A 20,713-nucleotide genomic window follows, 5' to 3' on the forward strand; every position below is an offset into this window, starting at 1 on the left:
GCAGGCTGCAGAGCAATATTTGGAACTTGGAAGAGATTTTAGTGCTGTGATTAGCTGAATTTCCTTTAAGGATGAGCTGTTTTCTTAGTTTCTTTTTGTATTATTGAAAATAATGTTTGCAATTCCATTCCTTTCCTCTGACAGCCTTTTGTAATAAACATTTTTTCAGCCAAAAAAGCTCTTGTCTCCAAGATATCGTTTCTTGATTTTTCTATTTGTATCTGTTTTCGATGGAAATATTGTTCATATTGTAAAAAGAACTTACCCACATTGATGACCTCCCTCTTCTTTTTCTTCTTCTCGGCATCATCTCCAGTAGTACCTTCTGCAGCTTCATTCTCATCTGGATATCAACACAAATGAAAATAAGTACATTAGAACATTAGTAACACCTACCTCGGTGGTGTAGTGGTCAAGGCGCTCGCCTGGTAAACAGGAGGGCGTGGGTTCAATCCCAGCCGAGGTATGGAATCCTCAATATAATTTGAGAATTTGACCACAATAATAGTAGTAGCCTACTGCTGGAGTAAAGGGACTTTTCAGTCCTATTTAGTGGTCAAGGCGCTCGCCTGGTAAACAGGAGGGCGTGGGTTCAATCCCAGCCGAGGTATGGAATTTTATCCTCAATTTTTGAGAATTTGACCAAAATAATAGTAGTAGCCTACTGCTGGAGTAAAGGGACTTATCAGTCCTATGCGAGCAGTATAAATAAGCACTATTATTTATAATAGTAGTAGCCTACTGCTGGAGTAAAGGGACTTTTCAGTCCTATGCGAGCAGTATAAATAAGCACTATTATTATTATTATTATAACTTTTTGAAACTTTTCAGTCCTATGCGAGCAGTATAAATAAGCACTATTGTTATTATTAGTAACAGGCTTTATCGTTTTATTTCTTTTTACTCCAAAAACATGAAGGAGACAATCAGCCTGTTTGAGGTAGAGTGGATTGGAATACATCACTCCATTTGTCAAGAGTGTAAGTTTACTTAGGCCTTTGGGATCAATTTAGTTTCAAGAACCCATTTATGAAAATTCAGAATGAAACACCAAATTGAATGTAAATTCTCTCTAGAAATGAAATCTCTCGTGGGACATAGCGACGGTTGGGGAAAGTTGCCCAATCTCTCACCTTCATCCTCATCCGCGGACCCAACCGAGTCGAGAACCATAAATGGGTGCCATTTCGTCTATTTTTGGAGAAAAAACGAGATATATTAAACAAAGTATGTACTTTGGAAAATACGCAGCTATCCAGATGAATATGTACTAAAGAGGAGTACTTCCCGTCCGAGGAACATTTTATCCTAAAGGGATAACGTTTGTTCTCGCAAAGGCTGTCTTTATCCTATCCTGTATTCGTTCTCTCTTCCCTTTCGCGACGATAAGACCTTAGCATTACAATTCCCTCTAACAAAACCCAAACATACCAAAGTTAATCAAAATCCGTCCCTCAATACAGAAGTTATCGCGGAATTAACAACAAGACGAACACAAATGTATCAACTAAAACTCTAAATTCACTTCTTTCGTTCAAATATATGTATATACACAAAAAGCCCACTCCGACGCTTAGGTGTAGGGGTTAAGCTATACGAATCTACGAAAAAGTACAGGGTACACTCGAACACTCACCTGCATCTTCCTCTTCCTTGATTTCTTCTTCTGCCTCGCCCCCCTCATCTCCTTCTTCTTCTCCACCCTCTGCTTCCTCTTCCACCTCCTCCTCTTCTTCTACTTCTTCAGAACTGCCTTCCATTTCGTCCTAAAGGAAACGGAGAGAGAGAGAGAGAGAGAGAGAGAAATTCAAAATTAAGATGACAATTTTTTTCCTCTGAGAAAACCTAAATGTAGCTTCCAACCCCACAAGAAATTCAATACCCAAGTCATTCTTGCACTTTTCACTCCTGTGTTGATTGGAAAGTTGCACCTCGAGGTCACACAGAAGCCCTGTGTGGCCAACAACTTTTGCAGATAGGTATCTCTTTGCTCCTCTGAGAAAACCTAAATGTAGCTTCCAAGCCCACAAGAAATTCAATATCCAAGTCATTCTTGCACTTTGCACTCCTGTGTTGATTGGAAAGTTGCACCTCGAGGTCACACAGAAGCCCTGTGTGGCCAACAACTTTTGCAGATAGGTATCTCTTTGCCCTTTCCCGTTTATACAGAGCTGGTTTTTCCAGTTGACTCCATTTTGAGAAAACCTATACCTATAATTTAACCTACTGATTTTCTTCTTTTTCTTCTTCAATTTTTGAGTTATCAAGGTCTTCGTTTTACAAAAGTTCCCATCTGTCGACATGAATCTTTAATTACGTGTACGTACCTTTTCGTCATCTTCATCCTTTCCTTTCCAGTTCTCTGCCTTCTCTTCCATTCTTCAGGGTAGAAGATAAAGCACATAAAGCCCTCTGAGAAAACCTAAATGTAGCTTCCAACCCCACAAGAAATTCAATATCCAAGTCATTATTGCACTTCTGTGTTGATTGGAAAGTTGCACCTCGAGGTGACACAGAAGCCCTGTGTGGCCGACAACTTTTGCAGATATCTCTTCGCCCTTTCCCGTTTATACAGAGCTGGTTTTTCCAGTTGACTCCATTTTGAGAAAACCTATACCTATAATGATACTGATTTTCTTCTTTTTCTTCTTCAATTTTTGAGTTATCAAGGTCGCCTTTTCCCGTTTATATGGGGCTGGTTTTCCCTGTTAGCTCTATTTTGAGATAACCTATGATAAAAAAAAAAATCTTCTTCAATTTTTGAGTTACATATTCATTCTTAGAAGTCACTATTGACTTGGGAAAAACACTTTTGTATATCTGTTACCCTGTTACCTATTTATGAAATAAACTGAATTAAAGTCTTAGTTTTACAAAAGTTCTCATTTTAGATATGAATGGACCGGACCTATGATTCAATTAGTTTTACGTACCTTTTCGTCATCTTCATCCTTTCCTTTCCAGTTCTCTGCCTTCTCTTCCATTCTTCAGGGTAGAAGATAAAGCACATAAAGGGGAAAGAGAAAAGGGCCAATGATTAGTATTAGCATAGTTTGTGAGGGTATTCCTATTCCTATCTTAAGAAATGTAATAGAGAAAGTAATAAACACTCATCTCTTAAGGAGAAAAAAAAGTACTGATATGATAAGAAATGCAATATGTACAGAAGGTACGAGGACTATGAACAAGTGGTCTTTTTTTCTAATATGGGAGGGACTAGAAGCGATTTTGCCAGTTTTTGTGGATTTTTTGTCGTTGCTAAATTTGAAAACGCATTCATCGAATATTTCACCTTTCCTTTAAAATGTTTAGAATTTAATACCTATAATAGAGAGATGTTGGCCCTTATGATAACATGACCCAAGTAATGTTCTAATTTAGATTTTTGCCCATGTACCTACAGAAATTTAAAATTACAAAATCATGGTTGTGGGGAAGGAGTAAATCTCTCTAATACCTATAAAAGTAGGTACATATACACACACGACAGACACACAACAACAAAAGGGTTTAACATTAAAAATCTCTTCCACACAGAACTTGTGTCATAGTTTGAATCTCATTTGTGCCGGTTTGCGATAAAATGCACATGGCTTCCGTTTATAGACGATTTTTCTTATCGTCCATTTTTTAAATTTTGAATCTCAATTTAATTGTTAAACTATCACAGTTTCACAACTTGTTTTTAAGTCATACCATTTTCTTTCTTAAACCAGGTTTGATTGTGATCTGACAGTGATGTTTGTCAATTTGGAAGTTAAAATTGATTTTAAGTAGTCTTGCTAGAACGATTTACAACACCACCAACACCATTTATCTCTTTTGGTCAAGTTAAATGGAATCTTTGATTTGAAACAATTTTAAACCGGATGGAAAATTACGTCCAAGTTCTTACCAGATTTCAAATACGAATAACTTTTTTCATTTATCTGTAATATCTGTTCATCGAAATAATAATTATTGTGTTTCAATCATTTCAAACATGGTCTCAAATATGACGAAATTATCACGATGGTTCAGCGTTACGTCTGGTGATTCCTATAGTTCTCTTTCCATTACATCATTTTATGAAATTGGTTGATTTTCGATCAACAAAATATTCCTTAAAATGATACAAAACTCGTCGACATTTAATTCTGATGAACAAAAATTCATTTCACCGGAGATACAAAACAGTCCGTCTGGTTTAGATATATCGATTGTGTTTAAATGTGTTGAACGCGTCATACACCTAGCAGTACTGCCTTTACAGCAGGAATATTCCAGGAGCATATCACTGCATTCCTGGTATGAATACCGCGTGGTGTCAGTATAAACAAGCTTGCTGTTAGAGAACTAACTCAGTTCTCATTTCATATAACTTGTCGTATCGTAGATTCACATAGATGTCACGTATGTCGTAAGCGATAAAGTTTTGTTATTGGGGAAAGATTGTTTACCTCCTGCGCGCTCTGATCTGTTGGATGCGCTTCAACTTGCGCAGGCGCTCCGCTTGATAGGAGTTGCGCAACATTTGGGTGCGCTTATAGCGTGAGTCCATCATTTTGGATTTCATATAGGAAGGCGCAGGACCTCCATAGGGTTTTCTAGTGAGGTAGCCACCACTTGATCTCCCCCGGCCTCTAGATCGGAACGGTCTATCATTGCCACGGGTGTATCGGGGGGAGGGGGGTGGGGGCATTGAACCCTTGGTGTTGAACATGTAATCCCTGGCCTTGGCCTTCTCATATTCTCGCTTCAGACTGGACGAGTAGTTGGCATTGTACGAGGAGTCTTGATGTCTATACGATGAACCCTAGACAACACAAGACACACAGGACGGAACGGGTTAAGTTCTCTGTCTAGACAAGCATCAGATAATCAAGTGGAATCCTGCAAACAAAAGCTTCAACAAGGTTAGAATGAAATCACGAGATCACAACCAAAAGGATAATAGACACGTAGATATTGCTCTTTCAAAGAGTACATATTTTTACCACTAGTTTAACTTCAGAGGGATTGGTAATGTTTAACAGTTTCATTTTGTTTCAAATAGCTCTTGCATCTCCTCATTTGAGTACAAGTTGGTATCTTTCAATGTCCGAATTTTCCTTAACCATTCTAACCACATCATTTACCCAAGACAGTTTGTCGGAAATGATTGCACTGAGTACAGGGTGCAATTAAATCTATCTCTTGGGTAAATGAAACTTTGAAATAATAACTTTAGGGGAAATATCAGGGGAGCATAGTTTCCATTTCAACTGAATCTGTGTTGATAAAACAAAATGTTGCACTTGAACAAAATATATCAACAAATACCAGCTCATATCTTGAAGAACATTATTTTTGATGTGTTATACAGGACAAGTCTAAATTTTAGTTTGAAACACAAGTATATTCATCTATTCCAATTTTATTTCCAACATACTTACTTCATCCATCATAAAGCTGTCATTTTATTTTGAGAAGAAACATTTCCAAACTTATCTGAAATTATCAAGTACAGTTGGCAATTTTTACTTTCTATTTCTTGATATTTTCTCCATATAACATAATTGCAAATAACTGTGGGGCGTATTGCTTTGATTTACTCATCAATCTCAAGTAAATCATTGTTGAATCTTTTGGGATGTTGTATCAGGAAGGAAAAAAGCACATTACACAGTACATTGACACAAAGACATAAGGATAGGGAAAGAATCAAACAGGAACATCTGAACTTCAAATTGCCCTATTGTGTACTTACCAACTTTTTTTTTTCATATAAAGCTTCCATAAAAAGAAAGATGAAAATTAGATATTCATTCACAGAAGTCATTCTGAAGATCTTCTTTAAAGGGAAAGCTAACCATAAGTAATGTTAGTGTTAGATTGCCTGATCCTTTAAAAGCCAATTTCCAAATTCTGAAGTTTATGTCAAAATTAGGTCAATTAAGTCAAGTTGTACCATTCAAAATAATTTCTACAGGCTGGATAAAAATTTCATGTATGTTACCACTCAAGTCCTTGCAAGACCACAAGCCACACATGGCCAATCACAATACCTTGTACGATGAGCCCCCAGAACTTCCACCTCCGTAGCGAGAATCATTGTCTAGCCGAGGTCTCTTGCTGCCCGACTCATAGGATGATGGAGAACGGTAGTTGTTTTTGGGAGAGTCCTGCAGAGAAAACAGAAATATTAGTTTCTTCTCCCCTAGAACACTGTTGGCAAAATGGGACTTCTTTCTTAGTCTTAGCTGAGAAAAGATAAAATAAATTTCCACCTTGTAACTTCTATGTTTATCCCATCTTTACTTCTTCTTTCTTTTGACTTTGAATCAAAAAAGACAAAACAGCTGAGTGTAACATAACTTGGGACTGAAAAGCCAATATTTTTTCATTGCTGACAGAAACAATACTTACAGAGTAGCGGACAGTTCTATACGAGTCATCATTCCTTGAGTTAGACTGATTGTAGTTTCCGCTACCACCTCCTCCATATCCTGAAAACAAGTGCAACAAGTTTTTTTTTGGTACCCTCACATGTATTGAACCCTTTTCCTGCATGGTTAAATGTCCTGGACAATACTATTTGAAAAATAAACTGGAAATGCTGGGATGTATTCTTGAGGGCAATTTTACAATTATTTTGCTTTTTTTTCCCCCACAGCAACTACCTACCTAATATTTGTCAGTTTTTTCTCTGTGACATATGTATGTAGCTTTTGTGAAGAAGTTCTTGGAATAGAGGCCTTCACAGACAAGAACTTACCACTGTTTCCTTGATACCGAGAAGATGAGCCACCTCCTCCACCACCCTGATAATAGTTTGAGTTTCCACCTCTTGACGAGTAATTCCTGCCTCCACCTCTGGGAGATCCTCGCCTTGATCCTCCATGATAGGAATCATTGTAGCCTCCACGACCTCCGCCACCACCAGAGTAGTAGTCACTGAAAATAAAATGAAAATATGAGAAAATTGATTTCCCCAGTGATTACTTATCAACTAATGTGCACTGACTGACTTGTCTCACTGGAAGACGTAAAACTGAGACAAAACCAGCCCTGTCAAGCCACAGATAGTAACAGTGGTTCTTGAGGGTACCTGAATGGGACTACGGTGAAGTCCGTCTCAGGAAGTAGGGTACAATGACATAATTATGTTCCTGCATATCCCTCATCGGACCCCTGATGAGGGATATTCAGGTTGTGGAGGCTCATCAGACTCTCTCGGAGAGAAGCAACCAGTCCCATAATAGAAATGTGCACTGACTAAAAGTGCAATAGTCCTAAACAAAAATGGATGTGGCACACGAGGGATCAAGATGAGGCCACCTTAACAACATAATAATACTAAGTACCTATAAGAGGTACACTTTGCAGCATTTGAATCAATAGCACTATTGTTGATGTCATGTGAAATCAAAGGAACTTACTTCTTTCCGTAGGAATTGTAACTCATGATTGAGCAGTGATGTCAATTCTGAAACAACAAAGAATACAAATTAACCAACAACCTTGTAATGCACTTCAAATACTCAAAGCAACACTGTAAATTTCAGAGAATGCTTAAGATGACATAATTATCTTTCTTGGGTGGGTATATCCACCCATGAAGGAATAAAGCATACTGGTGTTATGTGATGACTCATTCCATAGTCATGACATTTAGGTATGATGTGTGATCTATACAAGTTTTTTTTCCTATATTTATTATTATTATTTGTTCATCAGTGAGATGCCTCACTAAGTGGTGAAATGGTTATGGTTAGCGCGGCTGACTTTCGATTTAGAAGTTGGTGGTTCGAGTCTAAAGTATTAAGAGGGGACGACAACATTTTGTAACAAACATTCATAGGTACATACCTACCTACTTAAGGATAAAATGATTACACTTCCACATTAAAAATAACAAAAATATAAGAAATAAATAGAAAGTAATAATACAGTACGTCCCTAAGGACAATATTATCTGTCACTATTACTTAAAACTCCTTTCTTTTCTGTCTTCCCTAAAAACAACCCTTGTATTTCGTCTATTTTCCAGACATCTCAGCCAGATCCACAACAGACGAAGAAAATCAAGCTGTTCCGTGCGTTTATCAAGTTGATTCTAGACCTGGTGGAGAAGTATCGAGGCTCCCTACGCGACACTCATACAACCCTTGTGTCACTACTTGTCTCCATGTATGATTTTACATGCCATACTCCAGGTAGGTAACTAGGGACCTCAAAACGTGTTTTGGCACTAAAAACTGACCATCGAAAATTTGACCCGATTGCATTACTTTCCTTCCTATATAGGATGACCCTTGTGTCACTACTTGTGTCCATGTATGATTTTACATGCCATACTCCAGGTACAACTAGGGACCTCAAAACGTGTTTTGGCACTAAAAACTGACCATCGAAAATTTGACCCGATTGCATTACTTTCCTTCCTATATAGGATCAACCATGTATGTCGCATTTGGACAGAAGGCTTCCAAGCTCCAGTATGAATGAAAGTTCGCGCGAATTTTTTCTTCCTATACAGCATATAAGGTCGTGACTAGATTCGTTGGTGAGCGAATTGAACTGTGTTCCGACACCTAAATTTTAATCAGAGTATATTATTTAGAAAGCTGAGAAAACGAGCTTTCCAACCATGTATGTCACATTTGGACAGAAGGCCTCTAAGCTCCGTGATCTATAAATTAAATGTTTGGCAGATAGGAAAAGAGTTTCCTTTTGAGTTTCGTCTTGTGACAAAGATTTTTTTACCCTTTCCGGATGGAGAAGCGTTTCAGACAAGAAGGTAACAATCAATACCATGTTCCTTTGAAGAGCATCTTAGGAGTATGGGGAAATCGAAGCTACTTACCGAAATAAAACACAAAATCAACACATACAAGCAATGTTGAGTAGAAACAAATGAAACGACCCTTCAAATTGTCCAAATTAACAAGAAAACGGAAAAGTTTGCTGAAAAGACGGAAAAACGCAACTTTTTGTGCAACCCGCAACGCAATGGCCGCCCGCCGCCCGGTCAAAAACAAAATGGCACCCGCACAACAGAGAACTTTTTGACGTTACTATATAGAAATTACCAACGATTCCTACCAACGAAACTACAAATTCGTCAGGGTGTGACAAAAGACAATGAAGCGATATTTTTTTCAGGTGTTAAGTTTAGGTGGAATACCCTCTTCCAACCCCGTCGTTGGAGCGTCTTTTTCCTTAATAATAGGTATCATATTTCACATATGAGCTCGGGACTATTTTCGTTGGTAGGCCTATACGAGGTCGTAGCGACACGACTTTGGAAATGAAAGTATGATGATTAGAAAGCTAAGAAAAAAAGCTATAATATGGTATTTAGTTTAGGTGGAATACCCTTTTCCAACTTCGTCGGTGGAGCGTCTTTTCCCTCGATAATAGGTATTATTTTTCACATATGAGCTCGGGACTAAGTTGCTTTCTCGGCTTATACGAGGTCGTAGCGACACGAAATCAGAAATAAAAGTATAATGGCTAGAAAGCTAAGAAAAAAAGCTATAAGATGGTGTAGAGTTTAGGTGGAATACCCTCTTCCAACCCCGTCGTTGGAGCGTCTTTTCCCTTTTTGACGTTGCCAGATTGACAAAAAAACCTCTGGAATGTAGAAAAACCTCCGGATAAAATCGAAGTAACATACCTATCGTCGAGCTTAACTTATTTCTGGGATTTTTTTGTGCATATGGTCGCGCTTCGCGCTCCCGATGCTTCGCGGGGTTGAGCATATGGGGTCGCGCTTCGCGCTCCCTTTTTTACGGTCGCGCTGCGTGCTCCTAGGGCTTTTTGGTTGTGCATGCGGTCGCGCTTCGCTCTTTCGGGGCTTCGCGGGTTTGAGCATAGGGTCGCGCTTCGCGCTCCCTTGTTTACGGTCGCGCTGCGCGCTTCCGGGGCTTCGCGTTGTTGAGCATAGGGTCGCGCTTTGTGCTCCCTATTACTACATAATAGGTATATCTAAAATTTTCTCGCTTATGGGGACTGACAGACGACACCGAAGCGAATACAGTAGTCCGTCCCATATAGGTACCTTTTTATTACTATTGTAATAATAAAGGAAGGACGGACTAAAAATGGAAACAACGCCTCGTATAAAAAGTCCTTGCCAACAGAGATCACAGAGAAACGAAAATTTGAAAATTCAAAAATTTTCGCGCCATGCTAAGAAATCTAAGAATTCGGTAGAATTTTAAAAACTTCAATTTTTTGTTCAATTCAAATTTCAAATAAACTAATAAAGAACCTTCTTAATTTGCTGAAGTTACAAGTTAGTGAAGTTGCTGTTTCCTCTAATCTCTGATAAAATAGCTGCTATAAAATGGACAAGAACTTTGGCCTCGAGGAGATCAAGCAGTTACTTTTGGACCTTCAATTCAACAACACTCAAGATATCTGTTCAAAGGAGGAGTTCTTGGATCTCATCCCATCACTTCTGATATCCTTTATTAAATTATTACTAATGTAATCTAAGGTCAATTTTGTAGGTACTACTATTTTGATCAAATGGTAAAGTAAACTGTGTAACTCACTAGGAAAAAGAGCCTGAATGGGGCTCTCAAAGGCAAATTAGGTGCAGAATCTATTGAGCTAACACTTGCATGTTTGTTAATCACACTTGCCAAATTTAATCAACCACTATCCATTTGGGAATTACATGGATGATCCAACAAACAAATGTAAACATTTTCCAAACATTGATATTTACTTTCTTTAAAATCCTGTGTCACAAGCTCCTACACAATTTTGTCCTTAACAGAAATGTCCACAGCATATTGAAGGAAGAGAGCTCCGACCTTCTGTTTCATTTGGCATTGAAACACTTATTCCCTACATGTCTTTCTCATGTGCCAATAGATAGCTGGGAATCAGTTGTACTCAAAGACTCATTAACCACGGTGTCTTTGAATTTAACAAAGGTGAGTTCTGTCACTTATTTGTGTTCTTAGTGGTAGGGCTCATTCCTGAAGGCGTTGTTAATGCTAAATAGTGAACTCTACCATTGTAAGTGTTATTAGCCAAGTCATTGGATCTGTTTTTGTCTGGCTGGGAGACATTAAACAGGGAGTAGACCAGCTTAGTCTGGCTGGGGGACTATAAACAGTGAGTATACCAGTCCAAATTTCTTTTGCTAAAGAAATAGCAAAGATTGAGTGCAAAGGGCATCCCCTCGTAAAATTTTGTAGCCAAAACCAAAATAGCCCAAAAGTGATCACCTTAAGGCTGATTCAGTACTGACGAAAAACACCAACCCTGTCTGTACACAGAAGAAGAAGAAGAAGATTAGATCGGAAGAGCGGTTCAGCAGGAATTTCGTTGGTGAGCGAATTGAACTGTGTTCCGACACCTGATTTTTAAACAAAGTGTTTTATTTAGAAAGCTGAGAAAACGAGCTTTCCAACCATGTATGTCACATTTGGACAGAAGGCCTCTAAGCTCCATTATGAATGAAAGTTCGCGCGATTTTTTTTTCCCTATACAGCATATAAGGTCGTGACTAGATTCGTTGGTGAGCGAATTGAACTGTGTTCCGACACCTGAATTTTGATCAGAGTATATTCTTTAGAAAGCTGAGAAAACGAGCTTTCCAACCATGTATGTCACATTTGGACAGAAGGCCTCTAAGCTCCATTATGAATGAAAGTTCGCGCGAATTTTTTTCCTATACAGCATATAAGGTCGTGACTAGAAATTTTTAATCAGAGTATATTCTTTAGAAAGCTGAGAAAACGAGCTTTCCAACCATGTATGTCACATTTGGACAGAAGGCCTCTAAATACCAGTATGAATGAAAGTTCGCGCGAATTTTTTTTCCCTATACAGCATATAAGGTCGTGACTAGATTCATTGGTGAGCGAATTGAACTGTGTTCCGACACCTAATTTTTAAACAAAGTATATTATTTAGAAAGCTGAGAAAACGAGCTTTCCAACCATGTATGTCACATTTGGACAGAAGGCCTCTAAGCTAAATATTTTTCATTAATTTCAGAACTGAAAAGTCTTGTAATTTCTTATTTCAGCTCCTATCACAGCTTGATGTGCAGATAAGTCATCTGCCAGACGACACTGGGAACAATATGGTTACCATGAATATTCTGAACCTCATTCAGGCAAGTTCATTTAATTTGTTAAGTAAAGGGGTTATTGGAAACAATCATGTCACAAGAAATAAAAAGTAGATAAAATATTCTCTAGCGAAATAAAAATTTGTGTTAGCAAAGTCGTACCTAGGTGGTTTTTATATGCTTTTTCTTAACTTTTTTGCTTGAGAAATCTTATGATAATTATGATGATGAAATTTCGATCGGATATCAACGTGTTAACTTCAGTGATAGATTGAAACAACAAATGGAAAATAAAATAATTTTTGGTTCCTCCACAGTCTTGTGACAATATACTGGGTCCTATCAATTCCCTACTGGAAAGCACCTTGTGTCAATATCACCTGGTAGGATCCAAGTTACCCAGTATTCTACTGTGTATACCTGATATTATGCTGTCTGTGTGCAATCACTGTGCAAACAAGTAAGTGATTATTATTTTCATGTGGAAGTGTCCTTTTGTTTTTTCCTTTATTTTTTTGGCATATGCAAAAGCTCCGACATTTACAGATGGGTTTATCATTTATTGATTTTTTTTTTTAAATACAAATAATAAATAATGGAAACTTCTTAAAATATGAGGGCATAACCCTCTTTCTCTCAACATCTCAACAGTTGGTAAGAAGAGAGACACAGACAGACAGACAGACAGACACCCTTAATGTTAGTGAGCTTAGCTAGCTTGGAGGATTGTACACCTGCCTTTTAAGTGCTAGGTCATAATTTACACAGTAGATAAATGAATTGAATTTATTCTTATTTCTTCTTGTCCACAGCAAAACCAAATACGAAAACGACTGCAACGAATCTGTGACCAATGGTCTGAAGAAGTTATACTCCAATAACAAACTCATACAGACCTCGTATCTCTCCCTTCTGGAAGACAAGATGGACTTCAGTAGTTCTCAAGAAACAGAAGTCTTGGAAGAATGTGAGTAAAAGCAGACAGACTAGAATAGGAAGAATTTTTGTTGTGACTAAAGCGCCTCTTAGTATTTTTTAATGAGTTTCTTAATCTTAACAAATCAAATCAAATCTATTTCCATATTTCAATAATCTCTTTACCCTGATAATGCCGCCACTGGTCACAACTCAATTTTATTAAAGTAGCTACTAAATTGTCCTCACGAGGCTGAGTGTACTCCGAACTCCAAGCACAGAGCCGAAAAAACTAACGTGAATCGAACCCGTCGATACTCGATTAAAGTAGCTACTCAATTGTCCTCACGAGGCTGAGTGCACCCCAAACCCCAAGCGAAGAGCCGAAAAAACTTCAACCCCTCCGGGAATCGAACCTGGGACCTTCGCCATGTAAGCCTAGTGTGATAACCACTCGGCCACGGAGACTAACTTCTACACGGTCAAAATTATTTTCTCTTTTACTTCCCCAGCTTTGAACAAGTTAAGTAAGCTGGCCAGTGTTCTGTTGAAGCTGGATGTATACAGTGCTTACTCCGCTTTCAAAACGTACTGCTCTCTGTCTATCAAGTATGCCAATAACTTGAATACCACCCTGTATGTAACACCGGCTGTACACGCTATGGCCTCACAGGTCACCCAGTATATTGATGGATTCTGTGAGACTAACGTAAGTTTTTTTTTTTTTTTTTTTTTTTTTTTTAAAAATTTTGCGTGTGGTGTATTCTGCTCCACTCGGGACCGAAAGGGATGTTCGAGACAACCTGTGTGTTCCTGGTGCAATATTTGACGGCTCTGGGTGAAGGGACGTATAATTTTCAGTACCTGTGTGTGATGCAGATGCTCAGGCGGTGTTTGGCCAGTGTGAAGACCGGGTGTGTGAAGAAAATGTTCGCGAATGGTGAGTGATTTGAACTTTTCATTTTATGGAGGTTTAAAACTTTGTTGGTATAATATGCTAGAATTGGTTCTGAATTTAAAAAAAAAAAAAAAATGTTGTACCTATAACCGTAACTGCTAAGGTCTTTAGTGACGCTGGTACTACTGTTCTGGTTCATTTGGTGACAAACTATCCGCTCATTCGCTATAACCTCACCAAGCCTGGGTGGGGCCAGGAAAGGCCAGCACCACCACAAGATTACCCAGATGGTCACCCATACGGTTACCAACCATGTAAGTAACGTTGCCCGACTCCTAACTTCAGCTATCCATTGGAAACTGATGCATTCACCGTGCTGAACTTATCAGATTTTTATTTTCCAAGGTAATATTGTAATGCGTAATGCCTATTTTGGTGGTGTAATGATTTTGGTGAACGGTAGAGCGCGGGTTCAATTCCAGTCAAAGCATGGAATTTTATGAATAATAAAGTGATTATTAATCTTTTTCGGACTGATTCTTTGCAACATTTCGCATTGGGAAAGGCATTTTACTCAAAAAGGCCTAACCAGGGTCAATCCTTGTGTAAAGGCCTTCAATTGCTTCATCCTTTCAATATAATAACGATAACCACTTCTCTTGTCTCAGGAACTCTATCCTACGTCAAATACCCAGTTCTACTCAGCATAGCGCCCCAGTATCTCTCTTCCATGCAACACGAACCTCCCTCCACTATTTCATCTCACAATACTTCCTCCAAACTTCTCAACTCTCTCGTTTCTTCCTCGCTGGAAGGTAGCATAGGATAAGGAAAGTAAACAATCAAATCATTAATATTTTGTGTTCGAGTAGAGAGCTCCACAACTTTTGTGGGTATCACAGCTCTACTAACCTTTACTATTAGGTAATTCCTATTTATCATCAATTTTTTACATTTTTTATTTATTTCGACTCTTTTTTTATTGGTACCTATTCAATGTACACAAATACAAGAAATTACAAAAACAACGGGTGAAATTATTGACTGGGGTAATCTCTACCATTCAACCCTGGGATTGGTATTAAATTAAATAAATTAATTAAATGAAAAATAATGTTGAGAATGGGTTTCATATTTTCAGGTGACACAGGAACATTGGTAGAGGCTGCAGCTAATAATCTGGTTACATGTTGTTATCAAGATCCTTACTTTATCAACGAGTTATTACGCTCTGATGGTACATCACTAGGGTAAGAATCGAACCCAAGTACCCTGGAATCGGACTCTGTGGTGGTCCGATGATTTTCCAATTTCCACCCGTAAACTATTTTTCAAGGGGGGGGGGGATCGAAGAGAACGAGGACGTTATAGGAGAGAGCCAGCCGTTCCAGGAGCGAATCTTATCTGTTTAGGATAAAGTTCGCCCCGGGCGGGAATCGAACCCGCGACCCAGGCTGGCTAAGTGTGGGGATTTTGATACCACTTCATACAACGAGAAAAGTTCCCTGAAAAAAAAGTAGTATTCCAGTGACCTTTTATAATTTTATTTTTGTTATATGATTCAGGTTCATCAGTTTGTGTGTTATGGTGATGAAGAAATCCCTGGAAGTTCAACCTGTAGATTCTCCTTATGATGAGAACAAGCTAGCTCTAATACAACTAGTGATCAGATCCATGTCCAAATTAGAAGTCAAACATTTCCTCAGTAAGTAAGAGAGAAAGAGTTCCTCCTTATGATGAGAACAAGCTCGCACTAATACAACTAGTGATCAGATCCATGTCCAAAATACAAGTCAAACATTTCCTCAGTAAGTAAGAGAGAAAGAGTTCAGTGAAAAAGATTCTATTACGGGGGGATTCTACAATATGGTGTTGTACCTACTTTTTAAACATCCTTGTTTATTTCTAAGATCCGTGGTGAATTTTAACGAGGTGTCAAAAGTTTTGTACCTTATTTTTCGGCACTGATAATTTTCTACTTAAAAAAAGGAAAAAAATTCCGCTCTTTTTTCCGGGACCAAAAATTTTCCTACCATATTTCCCCATGTTTTAGATACCTACTTATAAGAGGTCACTACACGTATATGTATATTATGATCACACGATTTTGCCAATATTTGGTAAAATCTAGGGGAAATCACAATTTTTTTTATGCAAATATACAATTTCGTAAAAGTGTAATTTCAAGTGTACAAGCTTCTCAATGAGCTCATGCACCCAACCTCTCTCTCCCCCCAGGCATGCTTCACTCCCCCCGCTACAAACAGACCGTGTCCACCCTATCCGTCCTAAGCCTCACCCTCTCCCCTCCCGACTATTCCCAGCTAGAGTCCCTCCTCCTCCTTCACCTCCTAAGTACTACCCCATCCTCCCTATTCTGTATGGACGTGTGGTGTATCCTGCTCCACTCTGGACCGAAAGGGATGTTCGAGACAACCTGTGTGTTCCTGGTGCAATATTTGACGGCTTTGGGTGAAGGGACGTATAATTTTCAGTACCTGTGTGTGATGCAGATGCTCAGGCGGTGTTTGGCCAGTGTGAAGACCGGGTGTGTACATTAAAAATTACAAATAAAACACCCCTTCCAGGTTTTCATGTCCTGGAAGGGCACTCAAAATCGAAGCCGCATTCCCACGCTGAACTGCCAGGCAAGTTTGTATTGTAGGTATCGCCACCTCATTCTCTCCCATCTTCCTTCCCCCCCATCAGGTAAAGTGGACCTTGTCTCTAAGTATCTATCCGGGCACAACATCTATGACAATCTAACACACCTCGGCTCCAAGTTCCAAATGAAAAGCTCCTGTGCAACACCTCAGGATGGTGATACAGAAATGAAACAGCTAGGCAAAGACAATAAACTAGTGAACGGAAACACCATGCTCAATTCACAGGGAAGTTCTTCAAATGGGACTTCTAGTGAAACTTATTCAAGTGAAAGTGACAGTCCCAACCCTGTTGAACTTAAAGTTAATGATAAATATCCAAACCCAAGTCAACCTAAACCTAGTTCAGATACCAAGAAAACTAATCTAGATATAAATTCTGAAAATGGACAGCTCAATCAATCTACTGAAAACACTAAACAAAACTTGAACCAGCCTTCCGAAAGCCCTTTGCAGAATTTCAATCAAACTACTGTAAGCATTTCTAGGGACCCTCAATCGATGGATGGAATCAACACTGATACAGCTGTTACAAGAGATATCACTGAAGCTGGCACGCTCCTAAACAATCTCAATACAGACGACTCTGAAGAATCTATATACATTGAAAATTACAAATAAAACACCCCTTCCAGGTTTTCATGTCCTGGAAGGGCACTCAAAATCGAAGCCGCATTCCCACGCTGAACTGACAGGCAAGTTTGTATTGTAGGTATCGCCACCTCATTCTCTCCCATCTTCCTTCCCCTCCATCAGGTAAAGTGGACCTTGTCTCCAAATATCTATCCGAGCACAACATCTATGACAATCTAACACACCTCGGCTCCAAGTTCCAAATGAAATGCTCCTGTGCAACACCTCAGGATGGTGATACAGAAATGAAACAGCTAGGCAAAGACAATAAAACAGTGAACGGAAACACCATGCTCAATTCACAGGGAAGTTCTTCAAATGGGACTTCTAGTGAAACTTATTCAAGTGAAAGTGACAGTCCCAACCCTGTTGAGCTCAAAGTTAATGATAAATATCCAAACGTAAGTCAACCTAAACCTAGTTCAGATACCAAGCAAACTAATCTAGATATAAAGTCTGAAAATGGACAACTCAATCAATCTACTGCTGAAAACACTAAACAAAACTTGAACCAGCCTTCTGGGAGCCCTTTGCAGAATTTCAATCAAACTACTGTAAGCATTTCTAGGGACCCTCAATCGATGGATGGAACCAACACTGATACAGCTGTTACAAGAGATATCACTGAAGCTGGCACGCTCCTAAACAATCTCAATACAGACGACTCTGAAGAATCTATACCAAGTCAAAGTAAAAGAATAAGACTGGAAGAAACTGTACGGATAAATGAAGATATAGAGAAGAGATTGAACGAGTTGGAAATGGTGTTGAGATATTTGAATGAAAAGAAAACTATGATGAATGATAGTAATAGGAAGAGGTTGAGAGATTTACTGGAACGTCTGGCTAGTGAAGTGGAGTGAGCGCTAGGTCGCGGGTTCGATTCCCGTCCGGGGCGAACTTTTTCCTAACACAGGTAAAGTTCGTTGTTCGTCCTAAACAGATAAAGTTCGTTGTTCGTCCTAAACAGATAAAGTTCGTTGTTCGTCCTAAACAGATAAAGTTCGTTGTTCGTCCTAAACAGACAAAGTTCGTTGTTCGTCCTAAACAGATAAAGTTCGTTGTTCGTCCTAAACAGACAAAGTTCGTTGTTCGTCCTAAACAGATAAAGTTCGTTGTTCGTTCTAAACAGATAAAGTTCGTTGTTCGTCCTAAACAGATAAAGTTCGTTGTTCGTCCTAAACAAAGAAAGTTCGTTGTTCGTCCTAAACAGACAAAGTTCGTTGTTCGTCCTAAACAGATAAAGTTCGTTGTTCGTCCTAAACAGATAAAGTTCGTTGTTCGTCCTAAGTAAAGTTCGTTGTTCCTCCTAAACAGGTAAAGTTCGTTGTTCGTCCTAAACAGATAAAGTTGTTCGTCCTAAACAGATAAAGTTCGTTGTTCGTCCTAAACAGATAAAGTTCGTTGTTCGTCCTAAACAGACAAAGTTCGTTGTTCGTCCTAAACAGATAAAGTTCGTTGTTCGTCCTAAACAGATAAAGTTCGTTGTTCGTCCTAAACAGATAAAGTTCGGCTCTCTCCTATTCTTTCTTCCTTGTCTTTTTGATTTCGGGACCATGAGACCTGCGTTGTTATAGATTTCGACCTCGAATAATTATTTTGAAGTACACTAAAGTTCAGCAACATTGGTTGGTATCTTCATCTGCTCGGGTGACCGAAAAGTCATTTATTTCTTACTGAAATATGTTGGAAAAAAGTAATCAATTTCTTTTCGAAGTAGGTACATCATATTTATTTGAGATTGATCTAATAAAAGGTGACAAACTTTAGTGACGCTGGTACTACTCTCCTTCATTCGGTGACAAACTTTAGTGACGCTGGTACTACTCTCCTTCATTCCGTGACAAACTTTAGTGACGCTGGTACTACTGTCCTTCATTCCGTGACAAACTTTAGTGACGCTGGAACTACTGTCCTTCATTCGGTGACAAACTATCCGCTCATTCGCTATAACCTCATTAAGCCTGAGTGGGCCGAGAAAAAGCCAGTACCACAAGATTACCCAGATGGTCACCCATACGGATACCAACCACGTAAGTAACGTTGCCCGACTCCTAACTTCAGCTATCCATTGGAAACTGGTGCATTCACCGTGCTGAACTTATCAGATTTTTATTTTCCAAGGTAATATTGTAATGCGTAATGCCTATTTCGGTGGTGTAATGACACTGGTAAACGGTAGAGCGCGGGTTCAATTCCAGTCAAAGCATGGAATTTTATGAATAATAAAGTGATTATTAATCTTTTTCGGACTGATTCTTTTATAACCATACATTTCGTTGTTTCATATATTTCTTTACAACAGGCGCTTTTATTTACAAGTCACATAGTAGTTCATTTTATTTACAAAAATACGAGTAATAATAATAATGACAATATTTTCCAATGGACCGCTTAAATGGACTGAAATATTGCATGATTGGGTAATAGAAAGTTTAATCAACAGCTTTCATCATATTAAACATCCATTTTAATGTCCTTTAAGCCATAACATCACACTTACATAGTCTGTTGAGATGGATGGATAAAAAATTCCGACACATTTTGTCTCGTTTGAATGCATTTTCTAATCTTTTCTGCCCAAATTTCGATTTGAATTTAGTAGAATCCAAGTAGAATTTCACCATTTCGGTCAAATAAGTTCGAAAGTCCGAAAGATAAGCAAAAACTATTAACAATAAAAGGGATCCAATAATAATATCAACAAACTCATTCCTTTGTATGAGATATCTACCTACTATAGAAAATATATTGCAATATCATAAAAAAATTATTGTAATACAATACAATACGTACAAATTGTAATACAAATATGCAATATATATATATAAAAAAAATTCTCTCAACAAAAAACATTACAAAATAATTATGTAGTTTATGGTCAACCCTTGTGTAAAGGCCTTCAAATGCTTCATCCTTACAATATAATAACGATAACCACTTCTCTTTTTACATTTACAGGAACTCTATCCTACGTCAAATACCCAGTTCTACTCAGCATAGCGCCCCAGTATTTCTCTTCCATTCAACACGAACCTCCCTCCACTATTTCATCTCACAATACTTCCTCCAAACTTCTCAACTCTCTCGTTTCTTCCTCGCTGGAAGGTAGCACGGTGATAGAAACTGTACAGGCAATGTGTTGGGAAGATCCTAGTACTGACTATGTTGTACAGATATTGTGTGCAGTACTGCAGGCAAATTTGGTGCAGTTCAATCAGAGTTCATTGTCACAGGTGAGTCTTCGGTGGTTTAGTGGTGAAGACGCTCGCCTGGTAATTAGGAGGGCGTGGGTTCAATCCTCTGCCCGAGGTATCCTCCCCCACCTCAATATTGTTTGCATTTTTTTTTTTTTTAAAGAGATTCAGTAGGTATAGGGAACTGTTACGATGGAGGTCTTATCGTCCCGAAATCGAAGAGATAAGGAATAGAGGATAGGAGAAATCCAGCTGTTACGAGAATGAACCTTACCTGTTGAGGATAAAGTTCGCCCTGGCCGTCAATAGAACCCACGACCTAGCGTTTGGAAGGCGCGTTCGCTTTTTT

At 38.6% G+C, this 20,713-nt stretch overlaps 1 protein-coding gene across 1 annotated transcript; it reads right to left on the reverse strand.

The window, feature by feature from the left end:
• Positions 1 to 1,586: 1,586 nt before the first annotated feature.
• On the reverse strand, positions 1,587 to 8,997 carry LOC103509750 (RNA-binding protein cabeza). The gene is made up of 8 exons (XM_026824021.1): positions 8,828 to 8,997; positions 7,401 to 7,447; positions 6,737 to 6,915; positions 6,388 to 6,467; positions 6,027 to 6,143; positions 4,440 to 4,795; positions 2,934 to 2,985; positions 1,587 to 1,766 (listed from the first exon to the last, which is right to left on the reverse strand). Exons 2-8 carry the CDS (start codon positions 7,424 to 7,426, stop codon positions 1,602 to 1,604), a joined length of 975 nt encoding a protein of 324 aa, XP_026679822.1. The 5' UTR covers positions 7,427 to 7,447; positions 8,828 to 8,997; the 3' UTR covers positions 1,587 to 1,601.
• Between the last annotated feature and the right edge of the window lie 11,716 nt (positions 8,998 to 20,713).

The sequence above is a fragment of the Diaphorina citri genome, unplaced genomic scaffold, assembly GCF_000475195.1.
Source record: "Diaphorina citri unplaced genomic scaffold, Diaci psyllid genome assembly version 1.1 scaffold525, whole genome shotgun sequence".
Classification (NCBI taxonomy): Eukaryota; Metazoa; Arthropoda; class Insecta; order Hemiptera; family Psyllidae; genus Diaphorina; species Diaphorina citri.

What these genes read in the sequence shown, in the direction of transcription:
- LOC103509750 (XM_026824021.1), bottom strand. Translation starts at nt 7,426, where the DNA reads ATGAGTTACAATTCCTACGGAAAGAA. An exon ending in CTGGGGGCTCATCGTACAAG is followed by an intron (nt 4,796 to 6,026) that starts GTATTGTGATTG and finishes TGTGTTGTCTAG; the next exon opens with GGTTCATCGTATAGACATCA. An exon ending in CAGATCAGAGCGCGCAGGAG is followed by an intron (nt 2,986 to 4,439) that starts GTAAACAATCTT and finishes TCTACCCTGAAG; the next exon opens with AATGGAAGAGAAGGCAGAGA.